Genomic DNA, 19,077 nt, shown 5'->3' with positions numbered 1-19,077 from the left:
GAGAGATGCCCACTCCCTTCCACCGCTGCCATTAAGCAACTCCTTGATACCCCTCCTGCCACCAAACCCCTCAACACTCCCCCCAGCAGTGGGAGGGATGCCCACCGCCATCGTCGTACCCCTGCCGCAGCCCTGCCCCCTTTATCTTATTTACAAAGGCCGGCCTAAGGGATGTCTCCTACCTCCAGCAGGCCCGCCTCTTCAAAATGGCAGATCTTCCCCTCCCTGGTAGACATCAACTCTGAGGTGCCTCGAAGCACCTACCCAAAAAGTAAGCATAGTTAGGGGTGGAGTTTGGACGTGGATTGTTAAGTGCTGGTAGGCATAGGGTTACCCGATGACCGGATTTAGCCAGACATGTCTTTTTCAGAGGACTGTCCGGACTCTCCGGAAGGCTTTTCAAAACCCGGCACTTTGTCTGGGTTTTCAAAAGCTGGTAAGATTGGGGCCGAGTCTGGCATGCACCTGCGCATGCGTGGATGCGATATGGTGATATCACATGTATATACGCATGCATGCAACATCACATCGCCTCTTTGCATGTGTAGATGCATATCAGACCCGGTCCAAAGAGACGAGGTTTGCATGAGGTTGGGGTTGGGAGGCGGAATGGAGTGGGCCCAAGGATAGAATGGGGTGGGGCCACGTGTCCTTTACCAGATGCAAAATCTGGTAACCCTAGGTAGGCACCTTTTTTAGTCACTGGTATTTTAGGCCAAGAAAACCCTGACCTAATACACCAACTCCTAAGTTGGAGATGCCTACCGGTGTTTAACTTGAGCGATTCTACAAAGAGTGCCTAGATTTGAATGACATGCAGTAAGTAAGAGAGCGGTAGAAAACTGGAACGCTCTTCCAGAGTCTGTCATAGGGGGAAACACCCTCCAGGGATTCAATACTAAATTAGACAAGTTCCTGCTGAACATTGGTAGGGATAGTCTCAGTTAGGGCGCTGGTCTTTGACCAGAGGGCTACCATGTGAGCGGACTGCTGGGCATGATGGACCATTGGTCTGACCCAGCAGCAGCTATTCTTATGTTCTAAGTAGCGTTCTTCTAGGTGCTTGCTGAGTTAGGCGCCATTTATAGAATCGGGCCCAAAGTGCACGCTAATATCCGTCAACATGTGCTGATCTTTTGTGAAAGAGCCCATAATACATCTCCCTCGACTTTCTTATTACAATGTGTCCCTTAGATTGTGGACCATCTGCTCTAGGGATGTGGCCTGCCCTTAGATCCCCTCAACATCCTTTTCTTTCCCGTTTCCAGGCGTTGCGTGCTCTCTTCTAGTTCCTCCGCAATCTTCTGAGCACTCTCTATAATTGAAAGGAAATACAGCACAGCAGCAGCACTGCTAGTAATCACTGAGATCATAGAGATATCTCGGCAAAACCATCAAGGAAAAGCAGGAGCAGCTCAAGAGAAGTACAGGCGAGGTGAGAGCAGGGTCAACGTGCGGAAAAAAAACCACCTGATTTAATATATCAAACAAACAAACCAAAAAAACCTTTCAGAGCTCTTTAGAAATCAGGATGGCATTAGAAAAGGAATAAAAGGCATTTGGGATTTTAAAATAGAAATCATTTTCCTTTCCTATAATCTTCAAGTGCTGCAGCTGGAGTGCTGCACTGAATGGCACAGCATTAAAAATTTGGCTTGCAGCCAGAATCAAACCTTTGTTCCTTCTCTTTCTCTTCATTATTGATGGATAGAATGATGAGTTTAGTCCAACTTGCTTACCTGCAGTGCACACCTGTAGTAGACACCATGGTACCTGCTGCAGTGAACTCCTTAGTGAATCTGTGATGTAACTAGATTTGACGACCTCTGTTAAAACCTTTGTTCCTTCTCTTTCTCTTCATTATTGATGGATAGAATGATGAGTTAGTCCAACTTGCTTACCTGCAGTGCACACCTGTAGTAGACACCATGGTACCTGCTGCAGTGAACTCCTTAGTGAATCTGTGATGTAACTAGATTTGACGACCTCTGTTATAAACAGAAGTGTCACTTACTGTGCGATATTTGCTGTCATAGTTTTCCAGTGCTGTTTTTCTGCCTGCTATGTTTTTCTGATTACTTTGATCCTGGTTGTATGTCCCTTTGCAGTTGCTAATAAAGACAATTTAAAAAAAAAAAATACTGTACCAACAAAATATATATCTCTGCACTTTTCTTTGTTTGTTTCTAATACTGATAAAGGGATACTACGCTTCCCCCTGATACGTTGAAACTTTGAAAATTTATAAATCGCACACTAGCATTGGAAGACTTCATTGTGTAGCCTGAAAATACGGCTAACCAGGAGGCTTTTATCAAAGCCGAGACCTCAAAAGATAAAACAGGATAATTTTAGTACAGAAAATGAGAAAATAACCTCCCCTTTTATTACAAAACTGCAGTAGGCGGCGGCTGCACGGCAAATACTCCAACGCCTAGTAAATCCCTATGGCCGTTGGAGCGATTACCGTAGGAGCAGCCGCCGCTATTGTAAAAGGAACCCAAAAATTTCTAACTGATGTTTAGACCAGGGTGCAGACTTTCTTTTCGCATTCCAACCAACCATTGCAAATTAGAAAACTTTTTTTTTTTTCATTTTTTTATTTCTGTTTTTCTTTTCCATAAAAATCCACAAGTATTGAAACTGGTAAAGTTACAGAGTTCAGTTTTGACCTTGCTGCTGTCTGCTGTCGTGGAATGCGCTTGACCTACCCACCCATCTGTTCGTCAGCACTGCACCCTTACAAAGACAACATCCTGAAGAGATCACCAGCGTGTTAAATCCAGTACAAAGAAAGGGGCAAAGAATGTGATGGTGGGAAGGGAACTTGAAAGGTGATAGGGAAGAAGAGGTTAGTAAGTTTGTATTCATTTTTTAAATTATTATTTCTGTTTATTAATTGCTTCTGTTTACATCATTTTCATGTTGAATTTCCGAGGGGCATCAGCAGAGCTTATTCCTGCATCCGACTTGCGTGGAACGTACTCAATTTCAATGTTATGCTTTGTGTTACCTTTCCCCCTACTCCACAGAAACAGGAGCACCAAGCAGAACAACACTACCCCAAGGAATGAGATAAATCCCATGGTAGTGGCGATAATTAGAGTCTTGATGTCAAAGGGGAAAGGCACAGTGGCACGTGTACTGTTGGCATCGCTTTCATTGGGCTGGTTAGACATGAAAGCAAAGGTTTTGTTTGGTTGGTGGGGCCAGTCAGGAGAGTAGCTTCGAACATGCAAGTGGGCAAGGACTGTATCATTTCCCCCAGCATTACTAGCAATGCATAGGTATGTACCGTGGTCTTGGATCTGGGCATAGCGCACCTCCAGGGTGCCATCAGGGAAGACAGTGAGGCGCCCATTGGTTTTGCTGGAGATGACGTGCTTCCTTGGGGACTGCCACATGATGGCAGGGGGTGGATCACCATCTGCCCGACAAACAAAATGCACTGTATGCCCTTCATCCACATAGATCTGTTGCTGTTTTCGGTCTCGTATCTTTGCACGGCGGCAAGTGAAATAGTTGGGAAGAAGCACATCGGGGAAATCTTTAAACTCTTTGCCCTGAACATATTCAGGGGTGTTGCAGGTAGGCTGATGCTTGTTGAAGTTCAACCTCCAACGACGGCGGAAGACCCAAAGCAGCCGGCAATCACAGGCCAAGGGATTGTTATCCAAAATAAGTGTCTCAAGGTTTCCAACAGAATGGAAAGTTGACTCCTCTAAAGTGGTCAGGAGGTTACCAGATACATTAAGAATACGCAAGTGGTTGAGACCACGGAAAGCATAGGGCTCTACCGTAGTGAGCTGTCCACCAACTAGATGGATCTCTTGCAGTCTGAGCAGATCGTGTAGCATGGATCCTTCAATGGTAACGATGGGATTATAGGACAAATTAAGGAATCTGAGATATACTAAGTGCCTCACAGCCACATAAGGAACGGAAGTTAGATTACAATTGGCAATTGATAAGGAAGTCAGGTTGAGTCCATAAAGACAATTGGATGTCATGGTATCCAAATAGGGCCATTGAGATATCTCGAGGATTTTAAGCCTGTACAGTCTCTTAAAGGAATAGTCCCTAATGGCATTAATATTTAAATGGCGAAGCCTCAACACAATCAGACCATGCAGGTGAGATAGTGCCTCTGTTGGGATGGAGGTCAAGTTGCATTTCTCTAAGGTCAGCTGTTCCAAACTGTTGAGACCACTGAAAGCTCGCTGGGATATGTAGACCAGATCATTGTCTCCCACTTCCAAGGACTTCAGATTGTACAGGTCCTGGAACATGTAGTCCAAAAGTATAACAATCTTATTCTCACTAATGTCCAGCTTGGTAAGATTGCTCAGCCCAGTAAACACCCCCAGTGGGATCAGTTTGAGCCTGTTGCTCCGTAGACCCAGAGTCCTAAGGTTGAGGAGATTGTAGAAAGCCCCAGGTTCAATGGTGCTGATGATGTTTTCATTCAGCTCCAACTCTTCCAAGTGAGGGTAGTTGGCAAACTCATCCTGGTTGAGGGTTTTGATCCGGTTTTTGCCCAAGTCCAATAGCCGTGTCTCAGTTGGAATGCCCTCAGGAACAGCCATAAATCTCTTTCGATGGCACAACACAGAACGCTCCTGGGCAGAGCACTCGCAACGTGGCGGGCAACCGGTAGCAGAACCCGATAGGATGGATCCCAGAACCAGGAGGAGGATCGGCTGCCAGCAGGCCAAGATTGGGTTATGCATGCTCACCTCCCCAGCGATCATCCTATATTTCACCTGCAGGTAAAAACAAAAGCAGAGAAAAGACATATTAGTAACCCATACATTAATAGGATACTTGCTTTAGCAGGAAAAACCAAGAATTGTTAAAAATGGTCAAATCTGCTACAGAATGAAAATTGAAATGGGAGACCAAGATTAGACCTTTGTGGTCAATAAACCACTGTATGTACATTATGTATTATTAGTGGTGATGGGTCAAAAGCGCGTGAGACTTCAGCGTGCCGACATTGCAGCGCCGCAGACAATTCGGCGCAAGACCCCCAGCGCGCCACCAAAAAAGTTACTTTTAAAGAGCTCCGACCGGGGGTGTGGGGGTACCCCCCACTTTACTTCATATTCTTCGTGTTCTCGTTGGGTTGGGGTGTGGGGGTTGCAACCCCCCATATTATAGAGAAAACTTAACTTTTTCCTATAAAATCGGGAAAAAGTTAAGTTTACTCTATAATGGAGGGTTTCAACCCCCCCCCAACCCCCCCATAACGGCAGCGTGAAGAGTATGAAGTAAACCGGGGTGGGGGGGTTCCCCACTCACACTCCATGTCGGAGCTCTTTAAAAGTAACTTTTTAGGCGGCGCGCTGAGGTCTTGCGCCAAATTGTCTGCGCTGCAATGTCGGCGCGCTGAAGTCTCAGGCGCAAATGACTATGAACCATTATTAGTAGCAAGCAATGGCATCCAGCCAGTACATTAGTACTCCAGGAGTAGTCAAATAGCTCACACAGTGCATGCCTTTAAATTAAGGACTGAGCACATTTCTAGAGAAAAGTACACTTAAGGAGGACGCAACAGAGCATTGGTTGTACAGTGGTGCCTCGCATAATGAACGCCTCGCACAACGAACGCTGCACACAACGAACTTCATGTCTTGATTCACACAACGAACTTCGTTTCACACAACGAACTTCACACAACGAACTTCGTTTCACACAACGAACTTCGTTTCACACAACGAACTTCGTTTCACACAACGAAGTCGCCCGAGCTGCCGATGTATTGCATCCTTCCGCGCAGGCACTGCAGGCAGTCGTTAGTCACTGCGCTTAACTGCCCTCTCTCACTGTATACAGTCGTCCTTTTAAGATAAACTCAATATTTTTTATATATCATGGCTTCTAAAAAAAGCAGGAAGGTGATTTCTGTTGAAATGAAACGGGAAATAATTAGAAGGAGTGAATGTGGGGTAAAACAGTGTGACCTCGTCAAAGAGTTTGGCCTCAGCAAGACCACCATTTTCACCATTTTGACAAATTTATCTTTTTTTTATGTCATCTTAGCATATTTTATGCTGCAGAACGAATTATTTTTTTTAACATGTATTGTTATGGGAAAACGCGTTTCACATAACGAACTTTTCGCATAACAAACTTGCTCCTGGAACGAATTAAGTTCGTTGTGTGAGGCACCACTGTACTCTAGTATACCCTGGCCTTGCATAATTGAGAAATCTGAGGCATGCCCAACAGATCCCAAACTGCCAGTTATTGCCGTCAGACGACCAACCATTTTGCGGGGAAAACGTCGGAACAAATGGAACTATAGCTGTCAATGAAAGATGCTTTTAAAATCCCTCAACCTAGACAACTTATTTTTTTCCCCCCGCGTAGCGCAGCAGCATAAAAATAGAAACCCAAAACATTCGGGGTGTCTGTGTCCCTCCAGCACTTCGGGGATCGTTCACCTTCACTGACGCAGTACGACCTGATCACATATAGGAATATGAATCATCATTGAAGGGTCGGCTCTCATACTCCACAATCCACGGACACTACAGTGAATTATTTAATCCAGGACTCCTTTAGAAAGGCAGGCTTTATCAATCATTTAATGCTTGATAGCAGCAAATATTCTGATCTGGATCTCCTTTAAGAGACATTAGCACCAGCTTGGATTTTCTAAAGCTGCGATTTCACTATAATCTTATAAGATATAATGTAGTCTATTGTTTAGTACAATATTTCCGCAGGGCAAACAAATCAAATGAAATAATATCTTGCAAAGCTTTCTTCATTCAGGAGAAACTTGATGACGCCAGCTGGTCTCCTTGGCATAAACCTGCCCTGTTCCAAGGGCCCTGAGAGAACTGGCCTCGGGGCACTGCTTATGCTAACAGGTTATTTAGCAGTCTGTTCAGATGCTGAGAAGGGAGCAGGTTCAACTTAACAAGGCTGGAGCTTGGAAGTGAGATGCATACCAAAGGAAACCAGCCTGCAGCCTGACCAATGCAGAGCCTTAATGAGGTGCACAGAAAGCAGAGCGCTCACACGGGCAAAGGCATGCTCCAGAAGGATGGCAAACATCCTTGGCAGCCTTGAGAGTGAGTAAACTTCAGAGACTCAGAGGAGGAGGGAGAGGGAAGGCAGTGATTCAGAGATAGAAACAAACATTTGGAGACTCGGAGCAGGAGAGAAGACACACATAAATACAGAGTGAGAACAAAGGATTCACAAGGCAATGGACAAAAAATAATAAAATAAGGAGGGATACAATTAGCAAAAGAAGAGAGGGTTTGCATTGCAGTTTGCAAAGGTCACAGGTTTTCCACAAGCAAATATCTGGGACTGCTGCCAGGCAAAGGTACCTTAACACCAGCAACCTTGTGGAGAAAAATGAAAATTTCTATGTTCAGCTCCATTGAATTTGCTGAAGCTTTGCCACTTCATCATAACAAATAGCCATTATAGTTGGGGGAGGCCGGTTGGCAAAGTGTCCACCAGTGCCTTTCCTCCTGCTGGAACTCTGTTCCTAGCAGCTGGTAGATAGATGACATGCATCTTCCATCAGCCCATGGGACATCTTCCCCTCTATCAGCAAACGATTGTGGTACAGAAATAAATTGGCATTTGTTTCGAGCTGTTATTTACACCTTCCTCATACTGCAATGTTCCTGTCACTTACGTTTCCACTCCTCATTTTTTCAATTATTTCATGCACTTTTGGGTTTCTCAATTATCCTTCCAAGCTGTGTCTCACCTCAGTCTTAGGAGAAGCGTAATTTGATTTTAATGTATGTTTTAACAGTGCAATTTATGTTTACGCAGGTAATTAATTTAAATCTGAGAACATCTCTCAAAACCAAAGAGGACAGAGTCAAACAGTTGCTCGTGCACAGCTATTAATGTCAAATAAATGTCTCCTAATTTTTTGGTTTATATTTTAATGTGACGTGCTTCATTGTGCAGCGCCTTGATCAGGAGATTTTTACACCTGTTTTACTTTGATTTTGTTTATTTATCCAATCTGGTTTTCTGATATTCTATGTATCAACATTCGGGACCCCTGAGGAAGGAGTGTTTCTTTGAAACACGGACCGTGTCGGGTCCAGTCCACACATATTTTAGGACCACTTTTGGAGATTAATATCGCAGCTTATGTACTTATTTTATATATGTGATATATGTTTTTATTATTTATATTGATTTTATTGAATAAATTCCTGCATCCCACACATTCTCCTGCAGTTTTGTTTTGGTTTTTTGCACAGCATTGAGGCCTACCACTTCTTTACAATGCCTCCGGAGCAATCTTATTCCTTACCTAGCAAAGTCCCGATAACCATAAAGGTTAAACATTTATGTGGAAACGGGTTGAAGACAGTCTCGGTTCCTTTTACTTTGACTGCTACTCCACCTTGGATCCTTCCTTGCTCTACCTAGGGTTACTAGACGTCCGGATTTCACCGGATATATCCTCCTTTAGAGGACATGTCTGGGGGTCTGGACGGCTTTTCAAAACCCGGCACTTTGTCCAAGTTTTGAAAAGCCTCCTCTCAATCGCATTGGGCAGGAGGCAATCCGCGCATACGCGGATTGCCTCCTGCCCGACCAAAGCAGATAGCAGGGGGGACAGAACTGGGGCAGAGATGGGCGGGGCTGGGGGGCGGGTCTAGGGCATCTGGATTTTACGATCGTAAAATCTGGCAACCCTAGCTCTACCGGCCTTCCATAGTAGCAAAGTAAGGACAGTATAGTGCTCCATTGTATCAGAATGAAACTTGGATCTAGTAACAGACTGAAATGTATTTTAATTTACCCCCTCTTTTACAAAACCGTGGAAGTGGTTTTTTAGTGCAGGCTGGCGCGCTGAATGCTCTGCGCTGCTCCCGACGTTCATAGGAAAGCTGAGCATTAAACGCAGAGCGTTCAATGCGCCAGCTGGCGCTAAAAACCACTTTTGTGGTTTTGTAAAAGGGGGGGGGGTTAATTTGTAATTTATTTCATTTTGCTGGGTTTGTTTAATTTTTGCCCTGTCCCTGTTTTTTTTTTTTTCTTCATTTCCATCTCTTTTTCTGCTTGATGTTGTAACTTATATATTTATTATTTTTGATAATTCTACTGTTTGTTTTTCTTCTTGGTTCTTTATTACTAATTTTTCTGAAGTTTTTTCTGGGGTGCCGCCTTCTTTCCTTCTTTCAATTTTATCTTTTCAGTCTAGCGATGTTTTCTCTTAGGCCCTTTAGCTTAGCTTGTGAGCCCGCTTGGGACAGAGAGGGAAGTGCAGCATGCCTATTGTTTTAGGGCCTCTTCTATCAAACTGCGCTAGCCATTTTTAGCACGGAGAGCCGCGCTGAATGGTCTGCGCTGCTTCCGACGCTCATAGAGCTGCTATGAGCATCGGGTGCAGAGCGGGCCATTCAGCGAGGCTCACCGCACTACAAACTGCTAGCTCAGTTTGATAGAGAAGGCCCATAGTTTTGTAAATTGTTTAATACTCATGTACAAGCGGTCAAATACAATCAATACAATACAATGCAAGTCTTCCATTTGGCCAGAGAGCGGCTACATTTTGGGCCCTGCCTTGGAATAGACGATCCACAGAGTAAAGTTCTCTATTCAGTAACCAAGACCATCCATTTCCAGGCCCTTCCACAGACTGCACCTAGGCTGTTTTCCATTCTTCTCCATATTTATAAAGGGGAGTCGTGGGACAAACGATGTCGTGTATTCAGCAATGGGTAATCCAAGATATTCTTTATTGACAAAGAACACGGTGTGGACTGATGGACTTCACACGTGCCTTAGTGTTTTTTCAACTGTAACTTGGAGGATCTCCATAGCCACAGTGTTAATCTTCAAGAAAATACCCATCTTGACAAAGGCACATTTGCCAAAACACTGCCAGTGTCAAGTCTATCAGTCCACACCGTATTGTCTCTCAATAAAGATTATCTTGGATTACCCACCGCTGAATACACATCTTTTGTCTCCTGACTCTCCTATTTGTAGGATTACCAGATTTTCCAAATGGAAAATCTGGACTCATAGCCCCACCCCTAGGCCCTCCCCTCATTCCGCCCCCCCCCCCCAGGCCCACCCCATTCACAACCCCTCGACCTGCACAAGCAATGAGCGACATCGGACGGCATTCGCACATGCACCGGTGTTACGCGATGACATCACACGCGTGATGTTACCGCATTGCATCCACGCGTGTGCGAATGTCGTCCCGACGTCACTCACTGACAGAAGCTTTTCAAAACCCGGCCACAGTGCCGGGTTTTGAAAAGCCATCCGGATCCCCGGACATGTGTAGGGAATTTCGGACGTCTGGCAACCCTACCTATTTGTATTGCTGTCTTCGTCTGTGAGACCTGACTCGGCTCTTATCTAAGTACCATATGCATAAAGACAGGTTTCAGAAAGGATGTACAAATTGGATTTAGATGTTCAGATCTGGACTTCTCAAGTTCTGCTAGTTATATTAGCCCCCAATATTCAGTACTGGCCCATTTCCAGGCACTGGCACAGAATAATAGGGGTTAATTTCAGGTGGGCTGCCCGCCAGAACTCACATGCAGGCCTGGCCGATATTCAGCCGGCCCCAGCTGAATATTGTCCTAAATAATACCACTTATTTTGGGGGTGCCAGCAGTGAATATTGCCCACTCCTGCTTATCCCTAGGCTCCTCCCTAATGCTTCCCCTTGCACTGCCTCTGACTTGCTCACTTTTTTTTTGACAGTGGTCAGGGGTGATATTCAGCAGCACTGCCTGCCCATGGTACATGGGCTTGTCGTGCTAATGGGCCTGCGCGCATCTGAGAAGCTGAAAGCTATGCCTTCGGTCGTTTCACTCCCAGCAGGGCCTCCCAAGGCGGACGGGTTTCAGCGTAGAGGTCCGACTAACGATGTACCACCCGTCTGGGCAGCGGCAGATGGGAAGCGTTGGAGGCGGAGGATCACGTGCGATGCGACAACATCGAATGTATACTGTGCAGAAGAAAGGTCCGGCAATCGACTTCTGTATTTTGCCATGAAAACTTGATGAGGTTCATCAAGTCGCTAGGACTCAAATACAAGCCGATGGCACCTATCGCGCCTTCCCACTTAAATGGCTTTGAATATTGTCCGGATGGAAAAAAGGACATTTATGCATCAGTTATATGTCACAAAACATCCATTTTAGAATCATAAACGTCTAAAATATCAGCAGGTACAAATGGACAAATAACGTTTATGTGTCAAAGATAAATGTTTTTGTTGGCCATTTTGGAAACATATGGACTCTTCCATTAAGTTGCCATTAGTTAATGGGCTTAGAGCCGTATTCTTAGGGTTACCAGATTTTCCGTTTGGAAAATCCGGACCCGCCTAGTTCCTCCCATCCCCATCCCATCATGCCCCAGTCCCGTCCCCAATCCTGGGGAATATGGGGCTGATATTTCAAAGCAATTTGGTCAGGCCTAGCCACTAATATTCAGTGGCACTTAACCAGCTAAATATCGCAGTTAGCACCTAAATCAAAGTCGGATATGTTTAGGGGCATTCTGGGGGGGGGGGGGGGGGTCAGCACTTGGCCCCTTAAATGCTGATATTCTGCCCTTAAGTTGCTAGTTTTATTCTGTCCTATTTTTGTGCAGTAACCCATGGCCACTGCTGAATATCGACTTAAGCAGCTCTGTGTTAGCTGAATATTCAAAGCCCGGAGCCTGTAACACGTGACCCCCTATATGATTATTTTTTAGGCCTACCCTAGGCCCACCCCAAATATTGCACAGACCACACCCCTCCTGTAATAGAATTGAGTGGAGGAGTAGCCTAATAATGTGTTCATTTTTCTGCCCCTCAATATCTCTCCTCACTTCCCTTTCGTTATTACACCTCCCAGAGAACCTCTGTTCCTCAGATAAGTCGCTCCTTAGCTGTACCCTTCTCCTTCACTGCCAATTCTAGACTTTGTTCCTATCATCTAGCTGCCCCCTATGCCTGGAATAAATTCTCCAAGTTTGTCGTCAAGCCCCTTCCCTTCCCTTGTTTAAAAGCAGATTGAAACCCACCTTTTTGATATAGCTTTCCAATCCTTAACCCTACTCCTCTGCCCTCCAACCCAGCCCGCTGATTTAACCGTTCCCCTTAATCTGTATCCATGACATCCTGTTTCTAGTCTTTGGGAAGCTGAGCTGAGATTGTGACGTCACAATGCCTCATTCCACCAATAAGAGCCAACCTCATCAGTGATGTCATCAATGGCTTCATTGTCCTCTACTCCCCTCTGCCCTCCAACCCAGCCCGCTGGTTAACCATTTCCCCTTAACTGTATCCATGAATCCTGTTTGTCTTGGCTGTCTTAGATTGTAAGCTCTTTCGAGCAGGGACTGTTTTTTTTTCTCTGTGACTCTGTGTATCTGGTATGCGCTATAGAATAATTAATAGCAACTAGTAGCAATAGTTAGTGCAGTGGCCCTGAAAACCAGGGGAGCTGTCCAAGTCTCACTGCAGTAACTTGGGACTCTGAGCAAGTCACTCTAACCCTCCTTTTCCCCTGGTGCAAAGTAAAGTACTTTATATAATATGTAAACCTCTTTGATTGTAACCATAGAAAGGCAGTACTGTATATCAAATGCCAGATGCATATTCTTAGTTTTAGATATGTATATCTTGACTTTGTGTAATTGGAATTTTGTGTACATCTAAAATCTGAATAGCAAGTCTGCCACAGACTGATTGAAGAACATTGCTCACAAAAAACAAAATCTCTGTTTTGACCCGAAAACTACCTTGCATTTGAGTGGGTGTATACAAAGCCACACCTATGCAGATGAAGGATAATTTAACATCTAAGTGCAAAGCAACAGAGTCGGGGGGGGGGGGGGGGGTAACCCTCCTAGAGCTTGATTCGCTAATCTTTTACCCATAGATTCAGAGTGAGAGTAATGCCTCAGTGAATCAAACCTTTGCTTAGCAAAAGAAAACCCAGCAGGAATCTCAATGATTGTAATCAGCAAGAAAAGAAAGGTTTGCAGTGGGAGAAATAAATGCAGTCGATGCTGAATAGGAAGTGGACACCGTATAAACCCCAACACAATGGTAATTTGCATACCATATAGTTCATTCGGCTACTGTTGTTTGCCCTTGACAACTCATGCTTGTGTTTTGTAGGGGTTTTTTTATTTGGCATTTTTTAATTTAATTTTGAATAGAAATATGAGAAGGCCGCCACCGAGGCCTTTGGTCTCCCCTGCTTCCTTTTATCACTGACCATTCCAAGTAGCAAACAAGTCTTCTTATATTAGATTGGGTTTTAGTGGAGCAATAATTTGTCGCTCCATCAAAAACGAATTAAACCCTCATTAAAAAAAAAAAAATGGCCGCTGCTACACAGCCTCTGGGACCGGCACCTAGGGCTCACCTCTGAAATCACTTCCTGGTTGCAGGTCCAGGAAGTGATGTCAGCGGGAAAGCCAACACTGGCACAAGCAGCAAGCCAGAGAAGCTGCTCGCATTGGCGAAGATTTAAAGAGCTGCGGAAGGAAGGGAGGGCATGAGTGTGGTGTGGGGGCCGGGGAAGGAACAGGGAAGAGGAGGGCATGGAAGGGCACCTCCTACCCTTACTATGCCACTGGCTCACTGCACTAACATTTAGGCTAATATGAATGTTAAAACTTTTATTATTCTATGTCTATGAATTAGGAATACCCACTCAATATTCTAGGGAGATATATATAAATACTCTGTGATAATATAAATAATTCCAATCAAATATCAGTGCTCTAAATTTATAAATAATTAAATGAATTAAATAATTGCGTAAAGTGTTCAGACCCTACAACCAAAACGTTCAGTGTAATCACCAAACTATGGTTGCCAGTGGGACCATCATTGCCTTTATAGTCCTTTTGCCTCCCACTGTTACCGAATTACATTTCAATACAGGTAACACTGAATGAAGGTAACTTATCTGAAATAGTGATCTGGAGGCCTCGTGTTAGATATAACGGCAGCCACAGAATAAAACCATGAAAGTGCTTATAGATAAAGACAATTGAAAGCCATAATGAGAAACTGCCCTCCCCCCCCCCCGACTCAAGTTTCGCACTCTTCCTCAGGAGGGGTCACTCTGCCCGAGACTGTTGCTTTCTGGTTCTCTGTGGCTCTGGCTTGCTGGCTTTCAGAGCACCAGCACTTTCGTGGTTTTATTCTATGATTGCCGTTATATCTAACACAAGGCCTCCAGATCACTGTTTCAGATAAGTTACCTTCATTCAGTGTTATCTGTATTGGAATGTAATATGACAATAGTTTGGTGATTACACTGAACAGTTTTGGTTGTAGGGTCTGAGCACTTTACACAATTATTTAATTATTTATAAATTTTAGAGCTGTGATATTTGATTGGAATTATGAATTAGGGATAACAGGAGTAGAAAGATAAATGCTAACTTTAAAATGGAAGACAAGGGAAATTGTCTCTCTCTAAAATGGTTGACAGGCTTGTACTTGGCATAATTCAGCCTTTTTTTCAGAATTAGCAGACACTCTTTGGTTTGCTATCTAATAATTGGCATGATCACATGTTTAAGTTGGACCCAATGTAGCTGATTCATGATAGAAGCAATGGGCTGAAGACGGTATTATCAGCGTGACATGACATGCCTGGGATGTGAGGAGCACGGTGACCTAGGCCTGGAAGAGGTTCTGGGAAAAGGAGAGTGGCCTGTACTATACATATATCACGCTGAACAAACAGAAAAAAGGAACTGTGGTAACTATACAACCTTTGCAACCGAGGTGGTGCTCAGAACCGTACAACGGTAAGAAAATCACAAATCGGGGACTCTCCCCTGTAGGTGGTTTTCAATCATCTATCATTGCACCATCTTCATTCGGTAGAAAGGTAATAAACTGAATTTCAAAAAACTTAAAATATTCATTGTAGTATTGAAGAGTATTTTTTTAAAATCCTTCCAACCTTGCTATCGCTTTGCATCCCCCGCCATCAGTGCCTTTATATCTTAGTGCCAGTTTTCCTTCTGTGCTCGCTTTGCACTTTTTGTGGTGCCTTGGATCTTCATTCCACTTTTGCCGGTGCTGCTTTTTTTCCTTTTTTTGCCATTCCTTGGGATCTTCTTCCCTCGATGGCACAGAAGGAAATGATTGCTGTGTTTCCTGATTCCCAATTACTAAATGCCTTCCAGAAAACATTCCGATTTTTTGACTCAATAACTAGAAGCCGACGAAAACAGGATCTGCGGCCACCCACTTAACAAGCTTAGCAGGGTTTAAAAAAGGTGTGGCTAATTTCCTAAAACAAAGATCCATAAGCCATTATTAAGATGGACTCGGGGGGAAATCCACTGCTTATTCCTAGGATAAGCAGCACATAATATGTTTTACTCTTTGGGATCCTGCCTGGGACTTGTGACCTTGGTTGGCTACACAGGATACTGGGCTTGATGGCCCTTCGGTCTATCTCATTATGGCAAGTCTTATGTTCTGTTTAGAATGGTGTATGGACATTTCATCACTGAAACACTTCATCGCCAAGGACATTCCATCATGTGACTCTTCATCACATATTTGAGCGCTATGTATGCAAATTATGTGTGTGCAATACCCCCATGTGTCTTGTTGATGAAGCGTCTCAATGATGAAGTGACCCAGTGATGAAATATCACCAAACCATTTTTAACAGGGGTGTCCAGCCTTGGCCTACGCCCAGTCGAGTTTTCAGGATTTCCACAACGAATATGTATGAGATCTATTTGCATAGACTGGAGGCAGTGCCTGCAAATAGATCTCATGCATCATCTTGGGGGGGAATCCTGGAAGCGCAACTGGTTGGCAGCACTCGAGGACTGAGCGAATGAGGCAATGTCCAGCGTACCCTGGCACAGGGATGACGTTCATTCCTCTCATGCATACATTGAACCATTTGGGGACATTTCCCTGTGAGAAATGAGTAAAACGGCAGTATTGCAAACTATCAATGCAGCATGTCCTAGAACAGGGATCTCAAAGTCCCTCCTCCTTGAGGGCCGCAATCCAGTCGGGTTTTCAGGATTTCCCCCAATGAATATGCATTGAAAGCAGGGCATACACATTGATCTCATGCATATTCATTGGGGAAATCCTGAAAACCCGAATGGATTACGGCCCTCAAGGAGGGACTTTGAGACCCCCTGTTCCAGAACAAAAACAACGAGTGAATCCAGAATTGCGGTTTACATTTAATAAAGCGTAATAAAGGTAGACCAAACCAGTCACTTGGTGACCTGGAGCTATGTTTTTACTTTAGTGTCTGGGGAGGTTTGTGAATGTAACATCTGCATCAGTTTGGTTAGTATCCATGCTTCCAGCTGTCATCAGAGACATCTGGTGTCCTGTCACTTTGTGGCTGAGTTAGAGCTGATATATTTACAGCTCATTGGAAATCACCACCATTTCTTGTGATGGTAGTCATCTTCTTGTCAAGCCTCCAAGTGTGATTGGAGTAATCGGATTTATCACATGCCTGTTAACGTATGTTGACCTGTTTAAGCTAATTTTGTTGTCTTTTAAAGATTAAAGCACCTCTGAACCAGGTGAGAAATCTGGTGTATTTTGGATATTTTAAATCAAACTTGATTCTTTTCCAATTTATTAGGATCTCTGTCTCGCTTTCTTCACAGCATCTTTCTTGAAGCAAGCTACAAGCTAATAAAGCCTGTGGCTATGTTTATTCACCCTTACAGGGCAGTAGTGGTGATGGGAGCTGCGGGTGCAGTCGGCATTGTGGCAGGAAGAATATCCGTGGCAGAGAGGCAGTCATGGGGGCCTTAGGATTAGAAGCTTCTGAACCTGAGAGAACCCTGCTGCATAAATCCTATGGCAGGTGGAGGATGGCAGCACTGAAGAATTGCCACAAAGCACAGCCAACAAGAGGCGCCATGAGGAGCCTGGGAGGATGCCACAGCAGAAAGAAAATATCACAGGAGTGGAAACTGCCACATTCTGATGCTCCAGAAGGCTGAAGGGGAAATTGGACTGCAGGGGAACTGTAACAGCATCAGTGGCTGGAGTTGAGACTGCTCCCAGAGGGAAGAAAGCTGCAGGGCTAGCAAAGAGAATAGAGCAGGGGAAGGCAACTAGAGCAGCATCAAAAGCCAGGCCACTGCCGCAGAAACAGCCATGATGGAGAGCCAGAATCTACAAAGAAAGAAGACGTCCCACCCTCAGTGAAGAGGCAATGAAGAGACGGACTGTCTCCAGCAAACCTAGGAGAAGGCCAAATAAAAGTTCCTCTGGAAGATCCAGGTAGAGGACCTGAGCAGCAGATCAATGGAAAAAAGATGGAAAGACGTTCAAGTGTCAAGAAGAAAGCAGCTGGAAAAGAGAAGGAATGGGGGGGGGGGGGGGGTGTCAAAGATGAAATGATGCCCCTGAAGCACCAAGTCAGCCAGTTACTAGGGAGCTGGAAAGCTAAGAAGCAGTAGAAGGGTGTATGATATCATCGTGTCGCATCTGCGTATGCTCGGAGGCCCACCAGACGCGGCCCCAAGCCCAGGGCAGAAGAGGTGAGGATTGTGTGTGTAGGGGGAGGGGGAGGGGCTGGGCAGAACAGGGCACGGCCATGTGTCCTCTATATTTTCATGAAGAAATCTGGTAACCCTACCTGTTGGTCACAATGTTTTTCACTTCTCCCACCACCGAAGTGAAACCCCCCTCTCATCTTTCAAAATGCAAAGGGGTCACTGGCTCAGCAGCGCCGTTCTTCTGTTGTGGTCCACCCCTTCCAATGTGACTTTCTGTTTCCGCTTGGGCGTACCGCCTCAGAGGAACGGCACTGAGGAGGCCATGGGCAGCGCCAGAAAATAGCTGCCACACCAGCGACCCCATCGCATTTAAAAGGTGAGGGGGGGGGGGGGGCTTTGGACCATGGTGCGGAGAAAGGAAAGATATCCCGGTCCGTGAGGGCTCCCTGGAGCTGTGGGGCACAGGGCAACTGCCCTGTTTGTGCTCCCCCCTAACATCAGCCCTGTGTCTGTCCATGCAAAAGAAAAGTATCAGCACATATCTGTCCAGGTGCTGGAATGCATAAATATCACCATCCCCCCCAATTTCTGTGCGTGAAAATTTTGTGATGCTGACATTTATTTAAGTGCAGAATAACATTCCAGCATTTGCTCAGATCCAATTTTTTTCTGCTTAGATCTGTGCGCAGAACAGTCACTTCCTTCCTTCTACATTCTGCCTTAGAAAGCTGCAGGGCTGCAGAAAAAAAATATGAGAACGGTATTAAAACCTCACAGATACGGCTGAGGAAGAACAAACTAACCCTTGTCCGCCTCCTCAGACCTAGCGTTCAGGTTCTTGCATTGTGCTTGCCTTAAAGTCTTCTGTGTACTTCATTGCATCAGGGCGGAATAGCTAATAGCCTCATTACCATTCATTTTCCTATGTTGTGTGCTGGTTTCTAATGCAAGGTTTTATGCTGGGTTAGCTTCTGCAAAAAACCTTTCTCTGCACTGTGCACCCCAGAAAATTGGGGGTAGATGTTGCACTAACCCTGTGCTTCCATCTGCACTGACTTTCTGCATCAGACCCTGAGTGAGCTGCAGAGCCCTGCAAAGGTAGTCCGAACTAGACTGAAGAAAACACTCAGCCTGAGAGTATGACAGGCTCAACTAGCAAGGCTGCTAGGCTAGGGTTACCATATGGCTCCAGAAAAAGGTCGCTAGGCTAAGGTTATCATATGGCTCCAGAAAAAGGCCGCTAGGCTAGGGTTATCATATGGCTCTAGATAAAGGCCGCTAGGCTAAGGTTACCATATGGCTCCAGAAAAAGGCCGCTAGGCTAAGATTACCATATGGCTTCAGAAAAAGGCTCCTAGGTTAGGATTGCCATATGGCTCCTGAAAAAGACTACTAGGCTAGGGTTGCTATATGGCTCCAGAAAAAGGCTGCTAGGCTAAGGTTACCATATGGCTCCAGAAAAAGGCTGCTAGGCTAAGGTTACTATATGGCTTCAGAAAAGGCGGATAGGTTAGGTTACCATATGGCTCCAGAAAAAGACTACTAGGCTAGGGTTGCTATATGGCTCCAGAAAAAGGCTGCTAG

The 19,077-nt window shown here is 44.9% G+C and overlaps 1 protein-coding gene across 6 annotated transcripts in view; it reads right to left on the bottom strand.

The window, feature by feature from the left end:
• Window positions 1-2,605: 2,605 nt before the first annotated feature.
• The window catches only part of LINGO1 (leucine rich repeat and Ig domain containing 1), a 1,785,251-nt gene continuing 1,768,779 nt past the window's right edge, over window positions 2,606-19,077 (bottom strand). For all 6 annotated transcript variants that reach the window (XM_033919604.1, XM_033919603.1, XM_033919601.1 and 3 more), the window contains one exon: window positions 2,606-4,763. In XM_033919604.1, coding sequence (XP_033775495.1) covers window positions 2,910-4,751 — 1,842 coding nt within the window. In that variant the 5' untranslated portion in view covers window positions 4,752-4,763 and the 3' untranslated portion in view covers window positions 2,606-2,909. The remainder of the gene's footprint in view (window positions 4,764-19,077) is intronic.

Source organism: Geotrypetes seraphini, chromosome 14, assembly GCF_902459505.1.
Source record: "Geotrypetes seraphini chromosome 14, aGeoSer1.1, whole genome shotgun sequence".
NCBI classification, from domain to species: Eukaryota; Metazoa; Chordata; class Amphibia; order Gymnophiona; family Dermophiidae; genus Geotrypetes; species Geotrypetes seraphini.
Note: the sequence above shows the minus strand (reverse complement) of the source record. Positions and strands in the feature narration are given on the sequence as shown.